Here is a 24,198-nt window from a genome sequence, read left to right as displayed (position 1 = left end):
AGAGTGATTCGTCAAACTGAAAACATCTCTGCATGCTTTAAATGTACACTTGAAATCCCAAAAATCAAAAGTTGCACACTCTCTGAGATCAAATTACACTCGTAACAATTTCACTTCAAGGTACTCTCCACCACAACTTGTTTTCTCTTTTCTTTCTAAGTCACTCAAGCGCCTCTTGAAAATATCATCACGACGGTCTTGAAGCTTATTTACAAAGAAAACATCTTATCCGTTTCCGTTCATTAATTGAAAAGACCACAATGCAAAGGTAGAAGAACCATTCTTATCGTGGTCAGAAATGCTAATTGCCGGAGAAAATTAATTTAGCTGTTTGTGAAATGAAAGCCTGCAGGCCGTTGCTCATCGAAAATAAAAACTATGACATCCGAGTGAGCAACAGTTTCTAAGGTTTTCTCGGACGTCAAATATGATAAATTATCACATTTCTTGCAACGTCTATGATGACATAATTTTTCAGAAAAAAACGTTCTTCCAAAACAATGCCTGCGAAACTTGAGAAGATAAATTATTGGGTTATCTATATGCCCCTATGTAAACACGAAAAGAAGGGGAAGATATAAACACATACTAAATAAAAAACAAGAACAAAGAGGAGCAAAATCATTGTCATTTAATACATAGACGGAGGATGGGGGGGTGAGAATCGTACATAATGAAGCTGGTATGAATAATGAAAGATTGATGTACGGAGATTTATATGGAAGAATTTGAAAGAGGGATTCCTTCAAGTATACGGAGAGAGAGAGAGAGAGAGAGAGAGAGAGAATGATAAATGATCTAAGATAAACATGGGGGAAATCAACCGTAAACAACAGCGCGCTAAACAATGATATGTCTTCATTAAAAGAAAAAATCTCTCAGTTTTCTTCTTTCTATTACTTTGTTTAATTTCTTACAAAACGTGAAACGTCTTCAGGTGGATAAATGCACATTAAAGAATCGAAATTTTTCTTATTGTAGTGTAAATCGAAAAATATCCACAGATAAAATGTAAAATGAAATCTTTTCGGAACTTTGAAAGAAGTATAACAAAACATTGTGATATTATAAGTGATTTGATTTTTATGAAAAAATTGTTTTTTATACAACGTCCAATATGTTTGGCAACGTACACGTTTTTCATTTTGTCCTGAACCTTCAAGTCCAATTAAAAATCACAACAATAATAATAATATATAAAAAAAGAATATCGACAAAGTTATAAAAAGCTTGCGGCAATTTACTTGCCGCAAATAAACAAATAAATTGGTAGGAGAGTGGGAAATAGTTCATGAATAGTCAGTGGGAAAACAATCAATGAAAATATTCAATGAAAATTAAATGAAAATTCTTTCAAATGAATAAGCGTAATAATTGAATTGTACATCATAATTCGTATTTCATTATTAAGAATAAACTAACTTTTGTATGAATGTTAATGCATTATAAATTCTTGTTTTTTTAAGCATAAAATCAAAATAAAGGCAAAATGCTTTCGTTTTTTTCTCACCCAAGAAAGGCTGTAAGCATATACCACATTAGTTCGTAGATATACACTAAGGGGTTTTCAAATAATTTAAAAATCCCTGGAAACACTTAAGATCTCCAATAAGTATGACGGCAGTCTCGCACGTTGACTGTTGAGCGTCGAGAAATTACGTAACAGGGTCTTAATGTTTCAGATCACAATAGGTTTAATTTCATTTTTCATATGACGTCATCAATACCGTAATTTTACTCGTTATAACTCTTAGCATTAGTAAAAAGCTGTATTACTAGTTTGTATTTTTTTTTTCATTTTAAAACTGTTCCTGCTTTTTTATTATAGGAATCCCTGAAAAGATTATTATACATCCATACGTTGATATTAGTATCATGGGGTTGGGTTAAATGTTAGGTAATCCAGAAACACTGCTATAGACAAATATGATTTTTTTTCAAGCCACAGGCCTCCAATAACCAGATTTGTGGTCGCACCTGGCGACGAATTTGGCCTGCTACCTACAGACAGTCACAGGCAAGATTCAAACCTAGAACCTATTGGCTGAAGAGCAGAAGACTTATACTCAGTGGCTGCGCGAAGCTTGAAATCGTGGGAGTGCTGCCACTTTCGAAATATACATACACACTGCAAGTACAGTGTATGTGTTTGGATAAAATATCAAAATTATGGTAAAAATTTAAAAAAAAATTAAACATGAAAAAATATTGTTTATCATCGATAAAATTATAGTTTGGTATAATTCAAAATTACTTAAAAATAAAATCCATTATCATAACCCCAATAATTTTCTAAAATAAAAATTATAACAAATGTTATGTCTTTAATTGTAATGTCCAAATATTTAAAGAGACGAAGTAAACACGAAGCACTACGAACACTCTACTACTGTCGCAAACTGCATATAAACAACAGTGGAACTGCGCGACGAACAGGGCCGCATTACGCTAATAGCGCGTATCTCACTATGACACTGTGGTAAACACAGTGCTGCTAACGTCCTTCGCCTTCCTAAGTGCTACAAGATGGATTTTTATTATTTTTATGCAAATTAAGAGAATTGTATACGATTGTTGATGATAAAATTAAATATTACAAGCAAGTATAAATAAATTAATAAATATATTTATAAATCGAGAAAAATTGGGGGTGCTGCAGTTCCGCACTGTCTATACACGAGCCGCCCCTGCTTATGCTCTCAGGCAACATATCATATGATAAGTAAATCTGCTATGGTACGTGAGAGGAAGCAAGAGGATATATTATGGAGAAATGTTGCTTATTGGTAGTTTACCGATACATCACAATCAAGATCTATCCTAGGAAGTTAAATTATAGAAATGGTATCCATAACAGATCCTTTATTCATAATTTAATCCAAAAATTTCAAATAAAACATTAAATTTTATGGTTACTGTGTATTATTGTTGTTTATTATTAAACAACACTAATAACCTTGTCGAAAAAATGAAAGAGAAGACTATCTAATAAAACGTGTTGTTCGTGTAAACATCATCTAGATAATAAGTATTGCATTATTCATATGTATCGCATCTACTGAATTATCAAACTGTATATTTTCCACCTCCAATGCCATAAAATAAACCAGCCAAAACAGCAAGAAAAAGAAATATCCTTCTGCAAAATTGCATGTTTACTTATGTGCCCGATAATCGCCATGGGAGAGTTGTGAATGACGTACAGACGTACAGTACAGACGACTGCAAAATTGGAGAGTTAAGGTTAATCAGAATTTCCTTACCTACTAGTATCGTATTTCGCTTCTTTATAAACACCTTACCTCAAAAAGGCAACTTTTCTGTGCTCGCCAAAGAGAGTAACATCTGTCGTTGTTAGAGTGAATATATATTTTAAGATCATAACATGTGTCTCGGTTATGCGAAATGATTCCTGTCTACTAGGCCATAAACGCTGCGAATTTATGATGAGAGAGCCCAAAATAAAGTAATATACATCTTGCTATGTTACCGACAACCAAGCGAACCATATAATTTAACGCAATACTCTTTCTTCCCCCCGAGGTTTTCCCCCATCCTCTTCTACATATAAGGCATATATTTTACAGCTGCCTTTAGTCGAGTGGAAGAAAATTTCACTAGCGGTTAATGTAAATAAGTCTCCCACTACGAAGAAAACAAACTAGTATTCAACATCGATCTTACGTCTCGTGCGTTTGTGCTATCGCCTACACAACTTGACCACGGTTATTACTTATAAAACTGAATAACATGAAAAATGGTAGGCTGCATTAAGTTGGCTTAGCTTCGTTTTACAGCAAGTCATTATTTCAGGAGTATTATATCACAATGAAAGCGAATGGCAGACGAATAGCAAGAATGAAAAGGAACAACAATAAATAATAACAATTAAAGAATTCGAACAATTAAAACAAGAACGAGAACTATATTGTTTTCATATTTTTGGCTTTTTCGTTTGCAGTAATTAAAATATTGGTATTTCAAGTGTGGTAAAGACCAATTCCATCTTATCTGTATTTCGGAAGATCAATAATTCCAAACTCTTGAAATTGTTTATGTTTTACTGTTGTGCGTGCCTGGTATATTCATAATATATATGGTCATAAGCCACAAAAGAGAAGAACGCAACTTAGCCATCAAAGAATCGACCCCTCGTACCGCTTTCTAATTCATGCGACTCCGATAATAAACGTTAATCAGCAGCCAGTACACAGAAAGGTAGTCAAATTGTCAGGAACCAATTATAGGTTTTGCGCCATCATTATTGGATTATTTTTAGAAAATTAAGCGGGGTTGTGCGAATTTCTTTGCCCATGATTTTTTTTTTTAGCCGAACATAATTACATTTCGCTTTTTCGTTAACTCTTTCCAAAGACACACTGATGAAAATTACCTGGATAAATTTGAGTTTATCAAACCTCTTAGCTAGTAACACGTCAGAAGTCTGTAAAAACTTATAACGCAATGTCTATTAGCAAACCGAAATGAAGTGTGGATGTAAAATCCACTTTTTCCTTTCGAGACGGGGAAATATGGCCGCATCCTACCTTTTTTCTTTTGACGAAAAGAAGAAATTTTCGTCATCCGAAAATAAAACTATTCCATTTATTTTCGACAAAAATAAATGCCGAAAATAATGCCATTCATAAAAAAAATAATAATAAATAAATAAAAAAAAATTAAAAAAATAAAATTAAAATATATCGTTGGATATTAGATGGAAGGAGATGTCTGTTCTTGGAAGAAGTTAATAAAACCTATAATTGAAAGAACTCTTTACATCTTTACATGTACGTTTAAACCATTTAACACAAGTAGCTTAAGTTATTCTAAAACTACACCTAACTAGCTAACGGTACGAGGCGAATATATTAGGGTCTCTTAATTCCACGTGTTCTCTAGTCGAATTATTTCATTTCAACAGAATTTTCGGAATCCTCTCGACGCCGTATTAGACCGATTAACTCACGGTTTGTTGAAAAATCCTAATAGACGTTTCTAGCGTTCCTGACAAAATTCGAAAGCAGATCTTTCCAATCAAATGGTAGAGTCGCTTTCAACCGTGTTACCGAGGCGTCACTTAGGTCGGCAGAAAATGTTTTATGGAATCATTTAAGTACAGAATCGATTGCCGTTGGTAGATCACCTTATCTGTTCTCTTATTTCATCCAGACAAATCGCCTACTTCCATTTAGACTTCTATGTTTATCTTACAGTCGAGTCTTGTTTTGCCGATAAGAGTATTTGTGGTAAACATGTTTCTTCTTTTCCTTTTCGATATATAAAGAAAAGTATTCTTTTTAATCTTTGTTTTCGTAAAGAACTCAACTAATGCTGGAAACGAATCTTCCCTCCATCCCACACATCACAAAAAATTTCTTTTGTTTTATTGTAGTTGGTATAGTTTCCTTCAAATGACTGCAATTTTTTCGTTCAGTTCTATTTGTAAACAGCGTTAGATTTGAACAGAATACAAAATAGTGTAAACAAGGATTCTCACTTGTCTAACAATAAATTCTAACGAAAGGATTTAAAAATTGCACTTTATCCTGCGATATACTACACTCAGACAAGGAAATTCATTACTGATTAAGTTGTAGTTTTTAACAATAAACTTCTGTAGCCATACTCAAATCCTGAACGATAATTTTTCTGTCTATATACCGTGCATTATATAAATTTTAATCTATTTCTCTTTGCTGACTTCCAAGACTTTTACTTAATCCTGTCCGCTCGGCACATTTAAAAGGAAATATATATGACACTTGTCACTGCATCTGCAGATGAAGTATTCTAATAATTTTTTTCTTTGCGTCTGCAGATGCAGTATTCTAATTCTTTTTTTCTTTGCATCTGCAGATTCAGTCTTCTTTATTTCTGCAGATTCATTCTTCCGCTTTACATCTACAGATCCAGTTCTTTGCGTCTGCAGCGTCGGTTTTCTTTATGAACAAAGACTAATATTAAGAGGTTACGGAAATCAACAGTATGGAATAGCAAAATTTCAAATGTTTAATCTCTGCAAATAACATTTAATAAAGGGAAAAATTAATTTTCCCTTCATGAAATATCTTTCCTGATGTTATATATTTTGCGAACATCGGTGCATTTAAGAAAAATTGAGTTAATTTTAATCAACCAGAGTGCTAGTATTAATGATCAATTAATTATTCATAAAACAGTAGTTTATTTGGTGTATATTAATCGTACTAATATTCAGATCACTTTGTGATAGCTGAAATTCACAATAAACAGAAACAAGAAATAATTATTTAAAAAAAAAGCAGCTCACAAGATGTATAGAGAAACCTTACTGGAAATAAATAGGAAATTTCAGAGTTAATTTGGTCCCCAAAATAGCAGAACAGGTACGCATGCGAGTGGTGTGTCAGCCATGACACTAAAAATAATCGCGTGGTTATAAATTATTAAAACTTGTGACTACCTTTTAAAAATATCTATTGGGTTTACCGCCTGTGGTTGACAGCATGTCAATACAAATGCTCGGCAAGCAGGTGGAGAACACGTACACAGCACGAGGAGGGCTACTTAGAAGCAAAGCACGTTGCACAAGCCATGCGGAAAGCGAGAACACCGTGCCAGGTGCGCCAATCCGGAGCAGGCATCCGAATCCACGCGTAAACAATGTAATGTTACGTAGATCTCGTTATGAAGGCTTCCGCCACTAATTATCTTCTGGTGAGGTGTTATGCCCTACTTGTTCGTCCCCACTTTCCCTCGACAGTTTCACCGAAAACTCGAAGAGTATTGTGCGGCAAACAGCAACTGGATTAAGAGAGTCCAGTAAAACATACACTGTAAATGACACAAAATTATCCCTTCGGGATTAGGGACAACTGCGAGCATTTCAAAGTTTGCGAATGCCTATAAGAGACGGAGGGAAGTTATCATCTAACACCTTTGTCATCTTATCGTGAGGAGCAAAATAGCGACAACGCCATCACGACACGCGCTGCTAATCTCTCCTTTATTCCGCCAGAGATACGGCCACCTGACACTCGTCCAATGATACACTATTGTTTTCTTTTAACATTACCAACAGATGGCATTCGACTGTTACAATCCGACATTTTCCATCGGAAAACTTTACTTCCACAGCAGATTCAGAAATTGCTCCTCCCTGTTTCTATGCTCAGTTGAGATGCCTGCGAAATCTTCATCCCCTTAAGATCTCTCTCTATTCTCTCTCTCTCTCTTCATTCAACACAAATAAATGTCGAGTTGTTCAGGTGATTTTAGTGTTTCTTTTCTCTGCATTTTCTCCTGTCTTTTGTCTTCTTTATCTTTTCCACTTCTTATCTCTCTCTCTATATATATATATATTCCCAATGTTCAAATTTTATTTCTTTGATTGTCCCTATTTCCTTTCATATATAATTGCTTTATCTTTCCATATATCATTCACTATTTCTGTCTTCTTCCTTTATCCCATTTTAATCCATTCTGTCTTTCTTCTTTCATTTTCTTTCAAAATGCTTTTATTCAAATCTACCACTTTTATACTGTTTACACGATTTACCAATGCAATTAAATAATGCATTTTATTTAAGAAAATATTTCTTAAAATTATTTTTCTTCTAACAATATTATTTATTTTTGATCCTCCGTAGCTTGGTCAGTATAGACAAAGTCCTTTGGTCGGAAAGACCTGGGTCCTATTCCCGTCTATGACTTGAGAAACCTTTATCTGGTCTCTTTCGAATAAAGGTGAGTTAGCCGGTCTCATACGGGAGTGGAGGGTTTTCTCTCCCGGGTTTTTCGTCCCTCAGAACAGGCAAACTGGCCCCTTGAACACACACTGTTACCGTCAAAAATACATCCTCCCCAGGGGGGGGGAATGTTTTTAAATCGCGGACCCTGCACTGGAAGCTGAATAAACGCGCAGAGGAAGAAGAATATAATTATTTCTATCTTTTAATCGATTATTTATTATGGTTTATACCTTTCTATACTTATTAAACATAGTAGGAGATATTTAAATGTCTTATATCATAATGTAATAATTAAATTTTAAAGAAAAGTTATTTTAATACATTTATATTGTTTATGGTTTCTTTTTTATAGTTTATTTCGTCTGCTTTAAGCACGTTATACAGAAAATAAATATTTCTCATTCGATACGAATAAAATGCTTCTGAATTCGTGTGTTAACGTGCAAACGTGAAGCTGTTTTGTACAATTTTGTCGGGATAAAAGAAGTAAAAAAAAAAAAAAAACTTAAAACACGCAGTAGCTCATGCATAACGCTAAATTTATACACGTAAAATAGGTGTAGACACCGTGCGTGAACATAAAAATTAGTTTCCTATAAAATATGTTAGAAAACACGAGAGCATACCGCTAAAAGGGGGGGGGGGAGGAGAGAAAGAAGAAAAGATTGCAATACACGCACCGAGTAAATGCACATATAAACCACCAAAAGTTACAAAAGTTTCAAAAAATACGGGTGAAAGTTTTCAAAATAAGAAAAAGAATGAAAACGCAAACTGTTATTCAACTTCAGGAAAACAAAGTGTTTTCAACAAAGCAAGTGACATAGCAGACGAACGCTATTTCTTTAGCGATACAGTAGATTAACAATGGTCACCACACTTCAGCTCAACGAGCCACTGATATTGTCGCGCGGAAAACTGAAAATGACAGCATATCAGTAAAACGCATCTCGAGCCACTCTTACCAATTGTTAACACAGTTCCTGATATGTAATCTAAAGGATTCGATGAAACTTGTTCAAGAAATCTAAAACTACTTCGTAAATTAGAATCAGTTGATGAATATAATAACACAGTCAAACTTAAGCTCTGATCGAACTCAGTTGTATAAGCTTTACTAGAAACGTACACTTCATTAAGTTATTGGAAACAGTCTAAACACAGTTTCGTGTTTCATAAAGCACTAACACAAAGTGTCAATGTCTTGGATGTGAGGAATTGACAGCAAGCGTATAACACCGCTTTAGACTACAATGAAGACTGACACGAGTTAATAGGTAGTTGTTACGTTCTCAACAATGAAGACAGACCGAACCAACGAGTAGTAATGAAACTGGAGATTGAACCAATACATTGTTTAGATCACAATTTTTTCTGATGTTTAAGAACAGAATGAATTTATGATTCAACTTACTTGACTGCCAAACAGCAATGAATGAAGAAATAACAAAGACTGTAAACATGAAAATTAACTGTAAACAGCGAGCACATAATATTTATTTATTCGTCGATTCACTTTCATTATTGCAATTTATTATCATTTTTCCCTTTCTTTCAGCTCCTCTGAATGCAAGAATCAGACCTCAACGCCATCTAGCCAATATTGGAGAATCTGTAACGTTCAATTGTACAGTATCTGGCTATCCTGTGCACACAATATTATGGAAGAAAGATCAACAGCAGGTGGCATTAAATGGACGGATTAAGATGATAGCCAGAGATGCCTTATTTATTTCCAAGGTGAACAAATCCGATCGTGGAATGTATCAATGTTTTTTACAGAACGAACAGGACGTGGCTCAAGGCACGGCTGAACTCTCGATCGGAGGTAAAGATATCATAATTCGACTTGTTTTTTTATTTATTTTCCCTTTAGTTTTATACTGTTTTGAGTCAAAAATGCGCACTTCTAGAGTGTCGGGAAGGTTGGTTGTAACTAAAGGAGATAAACTGGCTGACAATGGGTTTACTCGCAAGTCGCCTTCCTCGTGGTCATCATGTGAGCCTTTTGGGTTTATAACCTAAACACTTATCCTTTTGTATAGTATTTAAATATCTTTCACATGAACAGTCCAACATGTCTAAAAGTAAATCTTGCAGGAGTCGTCTCATTGCCTTTCGGAATCCAACAGCTATCCTTTGTGAATTCAATCTCCTGCCACACCTGATTTATTGATTCACAAGACAGCATCACTTTTCCAGTGACGCAACAGAATAAAGATCTTTCATCTTACTTTTCTAGTTCTCAAAGGATTTGCTTCTTCCTGCATTTTATGCGTGTTTTTAACATAAACGTTGGGATGAGGGAGAGAGTTTACATCTTTAAAAGATAATATTTAACAAGAAACCAATTTAGTAAAAGGCAAAGTAAACATCTTGAGTCGAACAATACAAAATCATTTCAATGTGTTCGGCAAAGGAAAGTTATATTTCAATGATTTTTTTTTAATCTTCTCCGGGTAATAAGAGACAGTTTCGATAATTCATAATTTACTGTTATAATACCCGGATGTAAAATCCAGCACGCAGATGGCGAACATTCAAATACAAAAGGCGTAAATTTTTCCTCTTTCGCAATAAAACGAATGTATGGCTATTTAAATACGTCAACCGTCTACGGGGAATTCGGAAGTACTTTATTTCTCTCTCTCTCTCACACACACACACATTCCTGCAGGCACATTATCTCTTCCTATCGCTCAATCTGATGTTTCTTTACAACATGCACGATTGTATAATCCTCGTACACTGCATCGTCAACAGCACATTTCCTATTAACTAACAAGAAGGCGCAATAAGCCCCTGGGGATCAAACGCGCAATTAAAATTATCTTTAAATAGCACGAGAAGTGAAAGAAGAGAATAAAAAAATAGCGTCATAAGAAGAAATAAGCGTGTCATAAAAAAAACACAACTGTAGGAAAATATAATGAAAGATTTGACTGGGATTAATATTAATTAAACTACACAGGAATCTAAGTAATCACAGTACAGCAGGCCTTGCAAAAACCAGTCAGTCAAATGAGCTAGAGGACATTTTCTACAGAAATAATAATGAAGGTAAAAAAGTCCTTTTTTGCTATGCAAAAAATCACAGAACTTCGATAAATGCAACAAAGAATGTCTCTAATTGGAGTTCAGGAGGAGAGAGACCCATCGCTACCCCCACTTCCGAAGAAACAAAAAGGAATTATAAGATACTCCGTTGTATTATTTTACCTCCGGGTACTCCGATTTTTATCGATCCAGAAAAATTAGTGTATCAAAACGCACAAATATGCTTCCAATATTTCACTTTGCTCCAAAAATCAGCAATAAAATTGATATCCAAACTATCAGAAATGCTATTATTTTGTTGTAGTTTTAGAAGTAAAGACAATGAAAATTAAATTAAAGATACCATTTAAAATTCCCGAAGTGAGACTGATTAGTGGGTTTTCCTTGTATCTCGCAATTAAAAGAATTGTTATTGGGTCTAACAATGTGAATAAATGTTACTGCAATCTAACAATGTGAATGAATATCATTGTTATCGCCAGTCTGTTATGTCTGCTCACTGTGTATGATCTTCTAGCCGCCAATCTGCCTATTTTGTGAGAATAAATGTCATTTTTTCCAGTTAAGAAAAACCTATCTACCTTCTGTATGAGACCAGCTAACTCAGTATCAGTAAAAGAGCCCTTATAGAGATTCTCTGCGTCGTTATACTGACTTCGCTAAGGATATTCCTTCTTATGTTCTATTATTGGTAGTTTGTGAGTACTGTTGAACACGACTACCGTTGGAAAATCAATTGTTATTGATTGTTACGTGCACTAGCATCCATAAGAGACAAAAAATGATTCTGATTCAATAGAATCGTAAACTTCCTGCCAATCTTCTCCGTCTTTGACAATAGAATGAGGTCTTCGGATTCTGCGCAGACTCCAAGGGTGCAAATCAGCCAGTGGCATTTATTACCCCAGTAGAACGATTTTTATGCGAACATCCGTTAGAAAACAACCCACGTGAAATAAAAACGGGGGATTGAGGTGCAAAGCCTCCGTGTTAAACACAGCAGAAGAATCGAAGTAGTTCACCCTAAAAGATGCCTTAATGTATGTGTTGTTGGATTTCGCGAAGTGCTCGCTCTAGTAGGGGCAATTTAAGCTGACACGACTTATGAGAGTATCGATCCTCGTCGCCGAGCGGGCCACTCTACGTGACAGCAAAGTTAGTTGAAGCCATCTGGGGTTGAAAACGAGACACAATCAAAGTTTTAATAGCATCAAAAAAGGCTGTTAAGAGGTACTTCAAAAATCTGTTATTTGTAGCAGTTAGATTACGACAACCTATCACGTAAAAAAATCTCCTCCGTAGTCCCCTATAGATGAATCAACATAGTAACGAATCCATTAAAAATTCCACTTTTTGCCTATATTTACATCACTAGAAGTTGATTTTAAGTTCACAGACTTACTTAAGCCTAAAATCCCATTTTTAGACATTATCCCGATTATTTATATTCTTTTAAATGTATTGTAAACTGTGTTTTCATATCTTTACAGAAGCTGCAGCTGCATTTATAGCAACATTCACTGACAAAATCGTCCATTCCGGAGAGGGAGTCTCTCTGAACTGTGTTGCAGCGGGAAATCCTTCACCGGAAGTGACGTGGAGTCTCGACAACGTAAAACTGGCCCAAAGTCCTCGAGTATTACGTGGAGAATACATCACAGGTCAAGGGCACGTCATTAGCTACTTGAATATCACCGACACCCGAGTCGAAGACAGTGGGGAGTATCGCTGTAATGCCACTAACACCGTGGGTCATGTGACACACTTCGCAAGGGTTAATGTCTATGGGGCTCCATTCATCAGACCCATGGGAAATGTGTCTGCCATCTCAGGGAAGACATTGACCATTAAGTGTCCATTCGGAGGCTACCCTATCGATAGCATCACTTGGAAGAAAGGTAAGAAGAAAATGAAAAGTATGCATTCATTTAACGCCGCATTTTATTCTGAGCCTCAGTAGGCTGAACAAAGTAGTCAAATACTTCATTTTCATTGAGCATTGCTGACGATCGATAATTGTTTTGATGCTAACCAATATATTTTATTAAAGCTGTTTTGTTTTTAACTACTCTCTAAATCAATAAAACTTAACAAAAAAGAATAATAAACTAAGAAATACTAAAATATTTTCTTTCATTAATTTTAAATATTTAGTTTCAAAATTATCAAATTGAAAATGTTTCAGTTATATTATTATAATTGGATCTTCGAGCGCAATCATCGCTGGATGAAGTGGCGCATATTTTTTCCTACTACCACATATAATACATTTATAATAAGTCGGAATTCTTAATAAGACATTAAGAATTCCGACACCTTCATTACAAGGTGTCTGAAATTTCAAGTCTTTCAACCGAAGTGTTTCGTGACAAAGGACTCAAAGTTTTGCATTGCTGAACTTCTTAATTCATCAGTTCCTTTAAATATTTTTAAAGAGACGGAGATCGGATGACTATGAGGGGGGAGATCGATCGTATATGAGAAACGTTACAATCACGTTCCCGTAACTATGCCGGGACGACAAACGACATTCCGGGTTATTTTGTTGGAAGTATAAATTACATACACGCTAAATTGCTATATGTCTTCCACTAGTTCCACGAGGTGTGCGCAGATGTATGGTGCATTCAGATATATTCCATCATCTTAAGATGATGGAATATATCTGAATCCCTCGTTGCACTACGCAGTCATCGGATAATTTGTGTATCACATCTCTTAGACGTTATGATCCTGTTAATCCTACTTCTGCGTCTTGCATAGAGAAGCAGTTTCCATCCACACACTGGGTGTTGACTTGTCGCCGTTCGTGATAAACAATCGATGCAACGAGATCTGAGATTTCTTACGGACACCACCTGCACCCACTATCACATGCATTTTTACTCATATAAGACTAACGCGTGTTATATGTCGTCATATGTTTGTTATTTTAGCCACTCAGTGCACAATATGGAAAATGTTATGAATGTATTGTAGAAAGGAACGTAAATGGATTCAATTTGACATCACAGACTATTAAAAGAAACGATAAGAAATGTTCACTGTTATTGTTGACGTAATTCATGACGTAAGGGAACTAAACGTTAGCAAATATCAGGATTGGTGTTGTGATTCTGTCACTCTTAAGTAGTGCAATACTTTACCGGCCATATCGAAGGTTTGCCTTAATCTCATCTACCTTTCAACATTTATATATGTTATGTTAATATACACCATCTTCCCAAAAGTCATAGTTCACAGAAGAAGTAAACAACGCATGTTTTCATTGACATCAATTAATAACGTGTTGCCCGCTTGTGGCCGAAATAATTGGTTCAGTGCGTCATAGCCGATTACTTTCTGGTCCCACTAAGTTCTACTAATGAAGACAGCAGTCTTAGGGGCTCCCTAATTCTGCATTTCACTTTATCCTGTTCTTCTATCGGATTGGTCAGCATGAGAAAATATGCAGTTTCTGGAGTAATCGGAGTATTTTATGTTAGAAATTATCTTTTTTTTTTCCAAGTTAAAAAATGACAAGGGGGGGGGGGTAAAACAAAATAAAAATGTTCACTAGTAGTGCTTACAAGCCTACCACCTACCAAGTATCGTTACCTTCTATCATAAATTTATTAGGATAAGAAAGACAGCCTGATGCGTATGAATATATTTTATATTCATATTCCCTTATGAGACCATGTAAATCGCCTCACCACCACCACTGGTGTTTCCACAGACAATCACAAACATCCGTGGCCACGGCGGGATTCGAACCCGCAGCCTTTTGGTTGAAGAACTGATACGTTAACCACTCGGCCAATCAGGCCAGTATGAAATAAGAAAATAATTTACCTTAAATAATTATGTTATTAAATACAATAAATGCTTAATCCATGTTTCTTCTCTATTGTAATATTTCTCTCTGTCTTTCCTTCTTTTCTTGTTACCGCCATTCTCATCTTATTCATTTTCGTTTCTTTTTTTGTGTCCTTCCACTTCTTTCTTTCATTTTGCTTTTGATGTTGCGACGCAAACCTTTTTACGTTAATTTGGAAAAACCTTGTAGAAATCTTTCCCAGGAGAATGCAAATTTTCTGTTATTACTACGCCAACTGAAAGCAGGATTCTGGAAGAAGTAATCTTTTAGATCTAATTAGAAAACCCGCAAAGTCCATTAGCTAAACTATTGCCGTGCAATTCGTAAAATGTGTTTTCTTTAAAACATTAAGCGTGGTGTTTATAGAAACACATCACCTTTAACAGGTCGTTGGCCATCTAATAAACATATACGCGCTTTTGGACTGTCTTGTGTAGATTTTGAGATATGAACCATGAGCTCTCTAGACAAATCATTGATTTCTTTAGATTGTTCTATGCATACAGTTTTAATCTAATTGCTTTCTTTTATTTTTATGTTTTTTCTTATCTGTTGATTACGACTTCCTTGATGGTCACATACACCGCAATTATGTTCCTTACATTGCATTCACCTCTCTAATAAGACCTAATAAAACAGTATAAAGGTTAGCTTCAGAATAGGTGTCTTCAATTTGATTATCATTGCACATGCGCCAAACTTATTTCCCTTATTTTCTATCTGCAACTGATGCACTCGCGCTCATGTTTGGGTACATGGTCTTCAATCATCTGCTAGCACCAATTTTGCGTTCTTAACTGCAATTAGTGGAGTAATTTTTCATTTAATTAGATGAACAGTGATTTTTTGTTTCCAAAATTAATACTACGACCAAGTGAGTCTCCTAAGAGAGCCTTAGATAGACTGTAAGCCCATCAGAGCACTGTCTCTAAGATAAACCATTTCTTGATTGCCGACGCACAGTATTCCGCACACAAATTTATAATAATCAGTGGATCTAGTAAGACCTGCATGTGTTGATTGCCATAGACTCATGAACAGAGCAGTTGCCCTAGTTACCATGTTTGCTCAAGATTTCCAACAAATTAGCTACCCTAGCTTATCATCTCCAGTCAGCACCAAGAAGACAAATGACTTCGTAAATCTCCAAGGAAAATTAGGGTTAACGCAGTTTTTATTACAGAGAAAATGACTAACCGAGCCAAAAAAAAATTTAAAATTAGTCTATTTAGATTATTTTTAGTTAATGACCTATATACACTTTGTTGGGGGGGAAAAAAGGTCCTTTCCATCGTCTCGTGATATATCCAACTGTCAATAAATTAAAAGAAAAATATTCGATGTTTAAATAATTGGAACGACGATCAAAATATTGAGTGTTTAAATGATTGAAACGATTTTCAAAATATTCGCTCTTCAAATGATTCAAAGGATGATCAAAATATTCAGTGTTCACATGATTGAAACGATAATTAAAATATTCAGTGTTGAAATGATTGGAAGGATGATCAAAATATTTGGTGTTCAAATGATTCAAAGGATGAACAAAATATTCAGTGTTGAAATGATTGAAACGATGATTAAAATATTTAGTGTGCAAATGATTGGATGATTAGAATATTCGGTGTTCAAATGATTGAAACGATGTTCAAATGACTGAACAGTGTTCAAAACATTTCGTATTCAAATAAATGCGCCCTACATGCTGGGTGTATATATATTTTGTTTTGACTATGCATCTTGGAATATGCAATCCGCATCTTTCCGATGCAGTAAATGAATACGTCTAGTTAACCGTACAACATTCCGCTTTGAGAAATTAGTTACAGCCTTAGAGATGATTTTCTAATGCATGAATTTTTTATGAGTGCGTGTGTTTCTATATCTGGTCGCTTGCTTCACGGCCTGCGAAACCAGCTTTTAAGGTTTCCTTTTTCAAATCCTTGCATTGGATGATTATTATTTTACTCTCGGGATCTATAGTAAGTACAAACGCGCCTTCCCTGGGAGACAAATCAATCATTCTGTCGACGCACAGTCTCATTAGATTCTCCAAGTATTTGAAGCATTAGCTGGCTCAATATGTGTTACTTGTGCCTTCTGGATCATTCTGCTTTTTATCTTTTTTCGTTTCCAAGGATTTGTTGGAATATTTCTTATGTCGCTATTCTTTATTTATCTCTTTTCTTCGGTCTGTCGACTCAAAAGGGTTAAAAGAAAAACTTAAAGAAAAGCATTAACGTATTTGTTGTAGTCTCCCTTTTAAAATCTCTTATTTTACAGCTCCGTATTATGGCATAAGAAATCTTAAAACCTCTTTCTTTCTCTCTCTCTCTTGGGGTGTGTGGAACAGGTGCGTGGTTCAGGAAACGTCATATTCCATATTGATCTGCCCTAAATGTTCCCTGATGTGTCTACTTATCCGATAAGGTCCGTGCTAACGGCTTATCTAACGTCGGAAGATTTTATGTTGCAGAATTTGGAACCATTACAACTAATGCAAACGCGACATTTAAATACATTAAAAGGGGAAAAAAATCTTTACCTGTGTAAACGATGCTTCTTGTACGCTTTTTCTTATTACTTCAGGCCGAAATTATCATTAGCAAGTTGAAGAGGGGAATAAAAAAAGAGACTATGGTAATGTTATTTTGTTTTTGTTCGAAAACTGTAATGGAGAAAAATATCGTCAATTTAATCTCCCCATACCTCTCCCCCCCCCCTTACACACACATTCCCTTTCGCTGCTCCTGTGTTTTATTGAAGAAAAGTTCGTATACTCGAGTAGCAACCTGCGAAGAAGTTTTGTTGTGTAGTTGTTGGTAATCAGAAATAAAAGAGAAAATGCGTTCTTCAATTAAGCCTAATGAGCCGTGTGTGGAATATTAGAGAGGTATAAAAAAACCGAGATCGCAAATGGTGATTTTTTTTCCCCTGTGAAATGAATACCTAACTTAGTAAACAAATGACCGCATTGGAGGATTTTTATGGTTCGAAATTTTAGCAGTTTACATAACATTTCACATATTCGATCTTTAAGAGGTCTTTGGTTTCTTATTCTGTAATAAATATTGTCAATGAAACTGAAAAAGTAAAGAATGCAGTTTCTATTACTGTATTACATGGAAACAGATCTACACATAAACGGAGTGACCTTTGAATTTATTCTTTTCAGAAAACGCTGATAAAAAAGTAGAAGTTCCAGCGAAATCCGTCTTTTAAATAAACAATGTAAATAGAAAAGTTTAACGTAGCAACGAGAATTTTCTTGAAAAAATTTCGAAGTTTTCATATTAAAATTACTGAAATTTTAATTCTAAAACGCTATCACTGCTTTGTATCATTCGCTAGTTCAGACAGACAGCTGGCACAACAATGAAAATGGTAACAATCGCTTTAATAATTAATCTAACAAAAATGTGTATTAATAAAGCTAATAATAAATTTATTTCATAACTACTTGAATATACATGTAAAATTTGGACATAAATGTCTTAGTAAAGCTAATTATTTCTTCGTTTTCTTTCATCCTAACATTAGTTCACATGACAAAACTACTTATGTTGTCATTCTGAATTAGCTACAGATCTGCGTGCACATGTATATTTTATTACGCGAAATACATAAAAAGAAACTATGCAATCATTTTCTGTATATATGTATTACTAGTAGAGGCATAACGGAGTATATTTGGCTGTTATTGCACCGCTACAATGATATAGTACTGTCCAAGTATACACTAGTTCTCAGAAATCATAAGTGAGCAATCATACAGGCGTGGTTCACGCAATGCTTTATTGTATGAGAGCTCTATTGTCTGTTCTGTCATCCAGGCAACCCTTGATACATCTTTATTAAACATTTAGCAGTGATATTATTGTGAGGCTAAATTACATCAAAGTCAATGTCTTGGACAACGAAGAATTAATTTGTCGGTTGAATTTTTTTGTCGTTCGACTTTAGGCTCTGCCTATATTAACTCAGCCTATAATTGCATGTATTTTATTCAAATGTAACATATTCAGTATGATTTTATTAAAATTATCGAACCAATTCAACCTTGTTTCTAATATAACAATCATTCTAGAATCAAAGTTTGTTTGGAAAAAATTATCAAGTCCTTAATTTTGTCGAGGACCATTCTGGTTGAAAATTTTAATTGTGATAATGATTATAATTAGCATAGAAGAATTATTATTATTTCATTTAGGTAAATATTAAAAAGAGTTGCTGACAGGGGACATTCCAAACTTTCTCCAATTGTGAACTTAAACACTCTCCTTTTTGTCGACGACCAAATAATAATTACAAATTCTGAAGATAACTTACAGAAAGCTATTTAGATCTAAATGAGATAGCCAAAGATTATGGTATGATAATATCAACAGAAAAATCAAAAACTATAGCCTTTAAAGGAGAAAATCCAGCAAGAACTAAAATAGTAATAGATAACAAGATCTTAGAACAGGTGAATTCATTTAACTACCTAGGATGTATGATCACATATGAAAATGAAAAAGATATAAACCTAAAAATTGCAAAATATTTAAAAATAACAGGTGTAATTAACTCTATATTTAAACCAAACCTAGTTCAAAAACAAACCATGCTAAAAGTATACAATACATTAGCCCTACCAGTCTTAATGTATGGAAGCGAAATCTGGACAATAAAACAAAAAGACAAACAAAGATTAACAACAGCAGAAATGAATTTTATGAGAAAAACTGCAAAGTATACCCTATTTGATCACAAAAGAAACGAAGATATTATGAAAGAATTAAACCAGGACGTCCTCTTAAACGATTCAACGATGAATCCTTCTAAGGCCGGAACAAGCCATGCTAGGCCTAAATCCTTGATATGCATGATGATGATGATAATAGAAGAATTATATTACGAAACATACCTTTTTATTATCATCTCAGATCCTTTTCATACTTATTTTTATACTATAAGCCCCTGAATCTGCTAAAATAATGATTTTAATTTCAAAGAACTACTTCTGTTGAAGTTATGTTACAATAGCAAGAATATAATTGCAAAGAATATAAATTGCTTTTTATGGAATATATTATTGACCAATTTAATGTCTTCGGATCAAGTTTTTTCTTTTTGGATCTAATACAAATAACACTTAAAAATTACTGAAATATGAATGTCCAAAATGCGATGTTGTTCGGAAACACAATTTAATTGCCTTATTGGTAGTAATCTTGTATTAACTCTTGCTTTTATAGTTCAATCTGAAATGTATCCAATTAAATTCCAAAGAATTGTTTATACCGAGAGTTCTTTTAAGTTTTTAAGGAAAAAATCCATTTTGCTCCCAACGTAATCTCAGTTCTGGTTCTTTTGCTGTTTCGTCTCAATTGCTGTCAATTTTTCGTATTTGTTCATCTCAGAGCGGAAGAAGTTATTAAAGAGAATGATGATATTATGGAAGTAATGAAGTGGTTGCTATAAAACCTACACTCAATAAAAATAAATGAAGCACCTTCACTAAAATCGTCAAAACGGAGAATTCTTGTGCAATATGAGATCACTAATAGACGTTATCTGCAGAAATAAATGATATCCCTTTATTTTAGTTTTCAAGAACCACTTCTGTTGAAGTTAGGTTACAACTGCAACAATGCAGCAATTCCCATTTGGTAGATGGCGCTGCAAAGATAGAGATTTGTCATTCTGCAACAATACGATTCTTCTTTTAAAAAATGTTTCTTAATGCTTTTATACGATTTTCATTTAATTACCGCAAACCATTTGAAGCAAAACATCATGTAATCATAATCTATAGTTATTTATGCCGGTGATTTTTTTTTTTATTTCAGTTAGATAAACGACACACTTCGATCATACAGTCTTCCATGATACCATTAACTTTCTGTTGTTCTGTCTCTGTTGACTGATCATCGATGTTCAGTCTCTATGCGACAGAGGGCGCCCAAGACTCATTAGTTTGTTAACAATGAAACTCTGCTTACATCTGTGCGAGTATTTTCTAATCAGATACCACAGCTGAGTCTGTGACAAGGGAAAACCAGAGCGTGTCTCTAGAGTGGATAAGTAATTAGCAAAATTGGTAAGCTTAGCCAGTCATAGGAACAAGTGATCTTGTTCATCACTGATGACTGTCACATGTTTAAGCAATCAAATGCGATAACGACGACAACAACTAATCAAAGTTAAAATATTGATATTAATTTTAGCAACGAAGGCTTAACCACGTTCGACTTGGTACGTGGCAAATGGCGCTCACTCGAACTATTCAGACACTTCGGGGCTTTTATTGACACCTGTCGAGTTTCTCAGAAGTGTCGCTACGTCTTTTCAGACAGCGCCAGAAACCTGCTGTTACCATAGCAACGTTTCGCTTAAGCAACTCACATAAACGTTTATTAGGGGGGAAAACTTTCCCGACTCTCGCACTGAGCACTATTCCTCGGGCAAGTAAGTAATAATAGATGTTTGGTGGCATTTTTTGTTGCTTTAAGTGAAGGGTATTGGCGCATGGCCTTTATTTAAGCGGCTGTGGCCGAAATCTAACAAAATGTGTCTGTTTGTTTAGGTAAAACTATCCTTCCCGTCAGCCATCGCCATACAGTAACAAGCAGTGAAACGCTGACGATCCAAGATGTCCAGAGGGAGTCTGATGAGGGAGAATATACATGCACCGTGCGAAATTCAGAGGGACAGACCGCTACGGGGACCACTTATGTGGCTGTTGTAGGTAAGTGAGTTTCTCACAGTTCGTATTGAAGCATATGAGCTTCCAAATTCCAATTTTTAATCTCGGCTTAGTTCTATTCCATTCCAATTCTTCCTTCCCGTATCTTCTTTCTTAATTACCCCGTCATCGTCCGCGTTATCATCGCAAGAATGAATCATCGTGTGCTCACCCACACATACCATTCATTCCTTTGAGCGGAAGAGAATGAGGGGTTGTGGAGAGGCTTGTCAACGGGAAATCTCACCCACCGGAAGCGACAAGGTCGTTCGTCATCCGAGCTATTTTCCTAGCCTTTTGTACATTGTCACGCGACTTAACGTAGTGCTTAGTGGTCGTCAGTTCCTGTCGCAAATCCCACCACGAATAATGTGTTGCTGTACGACGGTGGCAATGAACTGCTACAAAACTCTAATTCAATTGTTCACTCGACCAGCAGTGAAAGTTGGCTTCTTTTGCACATGCGCGCAAAGTGTTCCGTGAATTTTCAACTAAGTTTCTGCCCCGATACAACAGCAAAGTGTTTTCGAGAAAGCTTTTATTCCAGTGCGAAACAGACCACTCGGAAGCAGGCCCACTTATTCTCACGGAGAGAACCACGCAGATGTTAGTTCCTAACTCAGAAACAGGAAAAAGAATGTGTACGAATGCGTGAAGTTAGATGCAGATGGCCTCTTTTTCTTGGAATCTTGAAAGCAACCGTTCATCTACTATGAAAGAATAGGATGGGGAGACTTATTTTGAGTAATTAGACTCACTTTTCCCATCCTTGCAAAGCAACTTTCTTATGCCGTAAATTATATATTTTTCAAAGACTAGAGCAAGCTACACTAATGCACACTGAAAGACGAAGCTAACACTTGCAGAATACCGGCATCATTGTCTAACGATCATGTGACCTTCCTTTTATCTTCATTCAGCTACAAGAGTAATGTGTTCTCAGAGAAAGTGTAAAACTTCCTTGTTGAACTGAATATGCCAACTCAGTGAAAACACAATTGGATCAACACACGGCGCATTGCTTCAGAATGAGCAGCTACTGGCCAATCTAATAACGATTCTATTTCTGTCCAACTCAGAATGACTTTGACCAAGTCAAGCAGAATAAATTTTGGCTGGCGTAATGCGCTCTGTTTATCACTCTGTAATGCATTACACTACAAACATAGCTGCTTAACTCAACTCTGATTAAACCAAAGGCAACCGTTTTTCGCTAGCTCTTTGCTGGTGAATATCGTAAACTCAGCTGTAACAGAATTGACTAAATTCTCTATAAGGTTGTGCTGACTTTGAAATAAATAGATTCGTATTCGAATGTGGACTTCAATTTCAACAATACTTGCTGATAATTAAAAGGATGACATCAAGGTTTTTTTTTTTTTATATCGAAACCATATCATACTCTAGTACCAGAGGAGTATGAAAAGTAAGACTCTAGTATCAGATTACGTATTGTGGGAAAATACGATATGAAGTTAAATGTCATGTGTTTCGTTTGTTTTAGTAAAATGTGATGTTGCTGATATTAGCCTTTAAAATGTGTTTCGTTTGCTTTTGTGTGCGTGTTTGTATATATTGACTTCGCTCACTATGAATGGTTGGTTAGTTTCCGAGGGCCGCAGGCAAGGAGTGTTTATTTCTATAATGCGCGCGTTGCTAATGCACACAGAATTAACGCGGAATTCAACGCGTATGTCTTGAAAGCAATTATTTCTGGCCCAAGGCTCTTGAAAGCCCACCAGACTATTTAAATTCAGAAGCCAATATACACAAACACGTAAATGAAAGCAAAAAAAAAAAAAAACGAAACAAGTGCCAAATCCAAGATCAGCAATGCGTATGCGCCTTAGAAGGAAACTTCTCTGGCTTACGACCCTCGAAAGCTAACCTGACCATTTAAAGTCAGTGAAAAAAAAAATCACATGAAGGCAAACGAAACAAATCATAAAATTTGATTCATGCACTCAGAAAGAAAAGATGCCAATAAACACAAGCACTAATGAAACATGACATTTGATATCATGTCACGTTTTCCCAAATCACGTGATCAAATATTTTACACTAGAATACGAAACCACGTCATCCATGCATATTGGTGTTGTTATATACCTGGGATAAGTAAAAATATTATTTAATAATACGTTTTTACGAAATTGCATGTTTTATGCCATATCTGGTAATGTAAACCTTATTATTTTTAAATAAACAAAAATGGAAAGAATTTTGTGATTTTTTTCTCAATTTTAGAGGCAGCCGGGCACGTTGGTAAGTTGGAAATTGGTAAGTTGGCCCCAATGAACGCAATATCTTATCCATTGCTCACACATCTTGAGATTATCTTCAACTCAACTAGAAACGTAACTATGGGAGGTTCACTTATGGAGCATCCTTCGCTATTCTTTTCGATTATCTCCGAAACAAATGCAAATAACAGTTAAAGATTCTTTAAAATAACCGAATCAGCAACAGAAAACTAATGTAGTTCTACCCATGATGATGATGTCGTTAAAGAAATTACCCTTGTCCCCATCAGGCTAACAATATCAGACGATTGCTTCAGAGAAAGGGTGGGGGGGGTGGGGATGGAAGGTACCTGCATTAGCGTAAAATGAGGTATTTTAGAGCACTTCGCCTAATTAACACATTATTAGAATGAAACAACTGTAGGTATCCAATAAAAAACAAATGGAATCAACTAATTAAACTTTCTTCATTTCTTTCTTTTGGTTTATTCGCATCTTTTTGCTATTACTCAAACGATAAATCCATTTAAATATAATAATTGAAATTTCATTAAAATGTTCACAACGGAATACTCA

At 35.2% G+C, this 24,198-nt stretch overlaps 1 protein-coding gene across 3 annotated transcripts in view; it reads left to right on the top strand.

Annotated features, from left to right (window-relative positions):
• LOC150094684 (cell adhesion molecule Dscam1-like) overlaps positions 1-24,198 on the top strand; it is a 260,850-nt gene that overhangs the window by 189,767 nt on the left and 46,885 nt on the right. For all 3 annotated transcript variants that reach the window (XM_090411283.1, XM_090411282.1, XM_090411281.1), the window contains exons 7-9: positions 9,292-9,561; positions 12,281-12,688; positions 21,221-21,382. In XM_090411283.1, the coding sequence (XP_090267409.1) occupies positions 9,292-9,561; positions 12,281-12,688; positions 21,221-21,382 (840 nt within the window). The remainder of the gene's footprint in view (positions 1-9,291; positions 9,562-12,280; positions 12,689-21,220; positions 21,383-24,198) is intronic.

This window comes from Typopeltis vanoorti, chromosome 21, assembly GCF_054136105.1.
Source record: "Typopeltis vanoorti isolate ZY-2024b chromosome 21, IOZ_Tvanoo_1.0, whole genome shotgun sequence".
Lineage (NCBI taxonomy): Eukaryota > Metazoa > Arthropoda > Arachnida > Uropygi > Thelyphonidae > Typopeltis > Typopeltis vanoorti.
The sequence above is the reverse complement of the archived record's forward strand: the minus strand, read 5'-3'. Positions and strand labels throughout refer to the sequence as shown.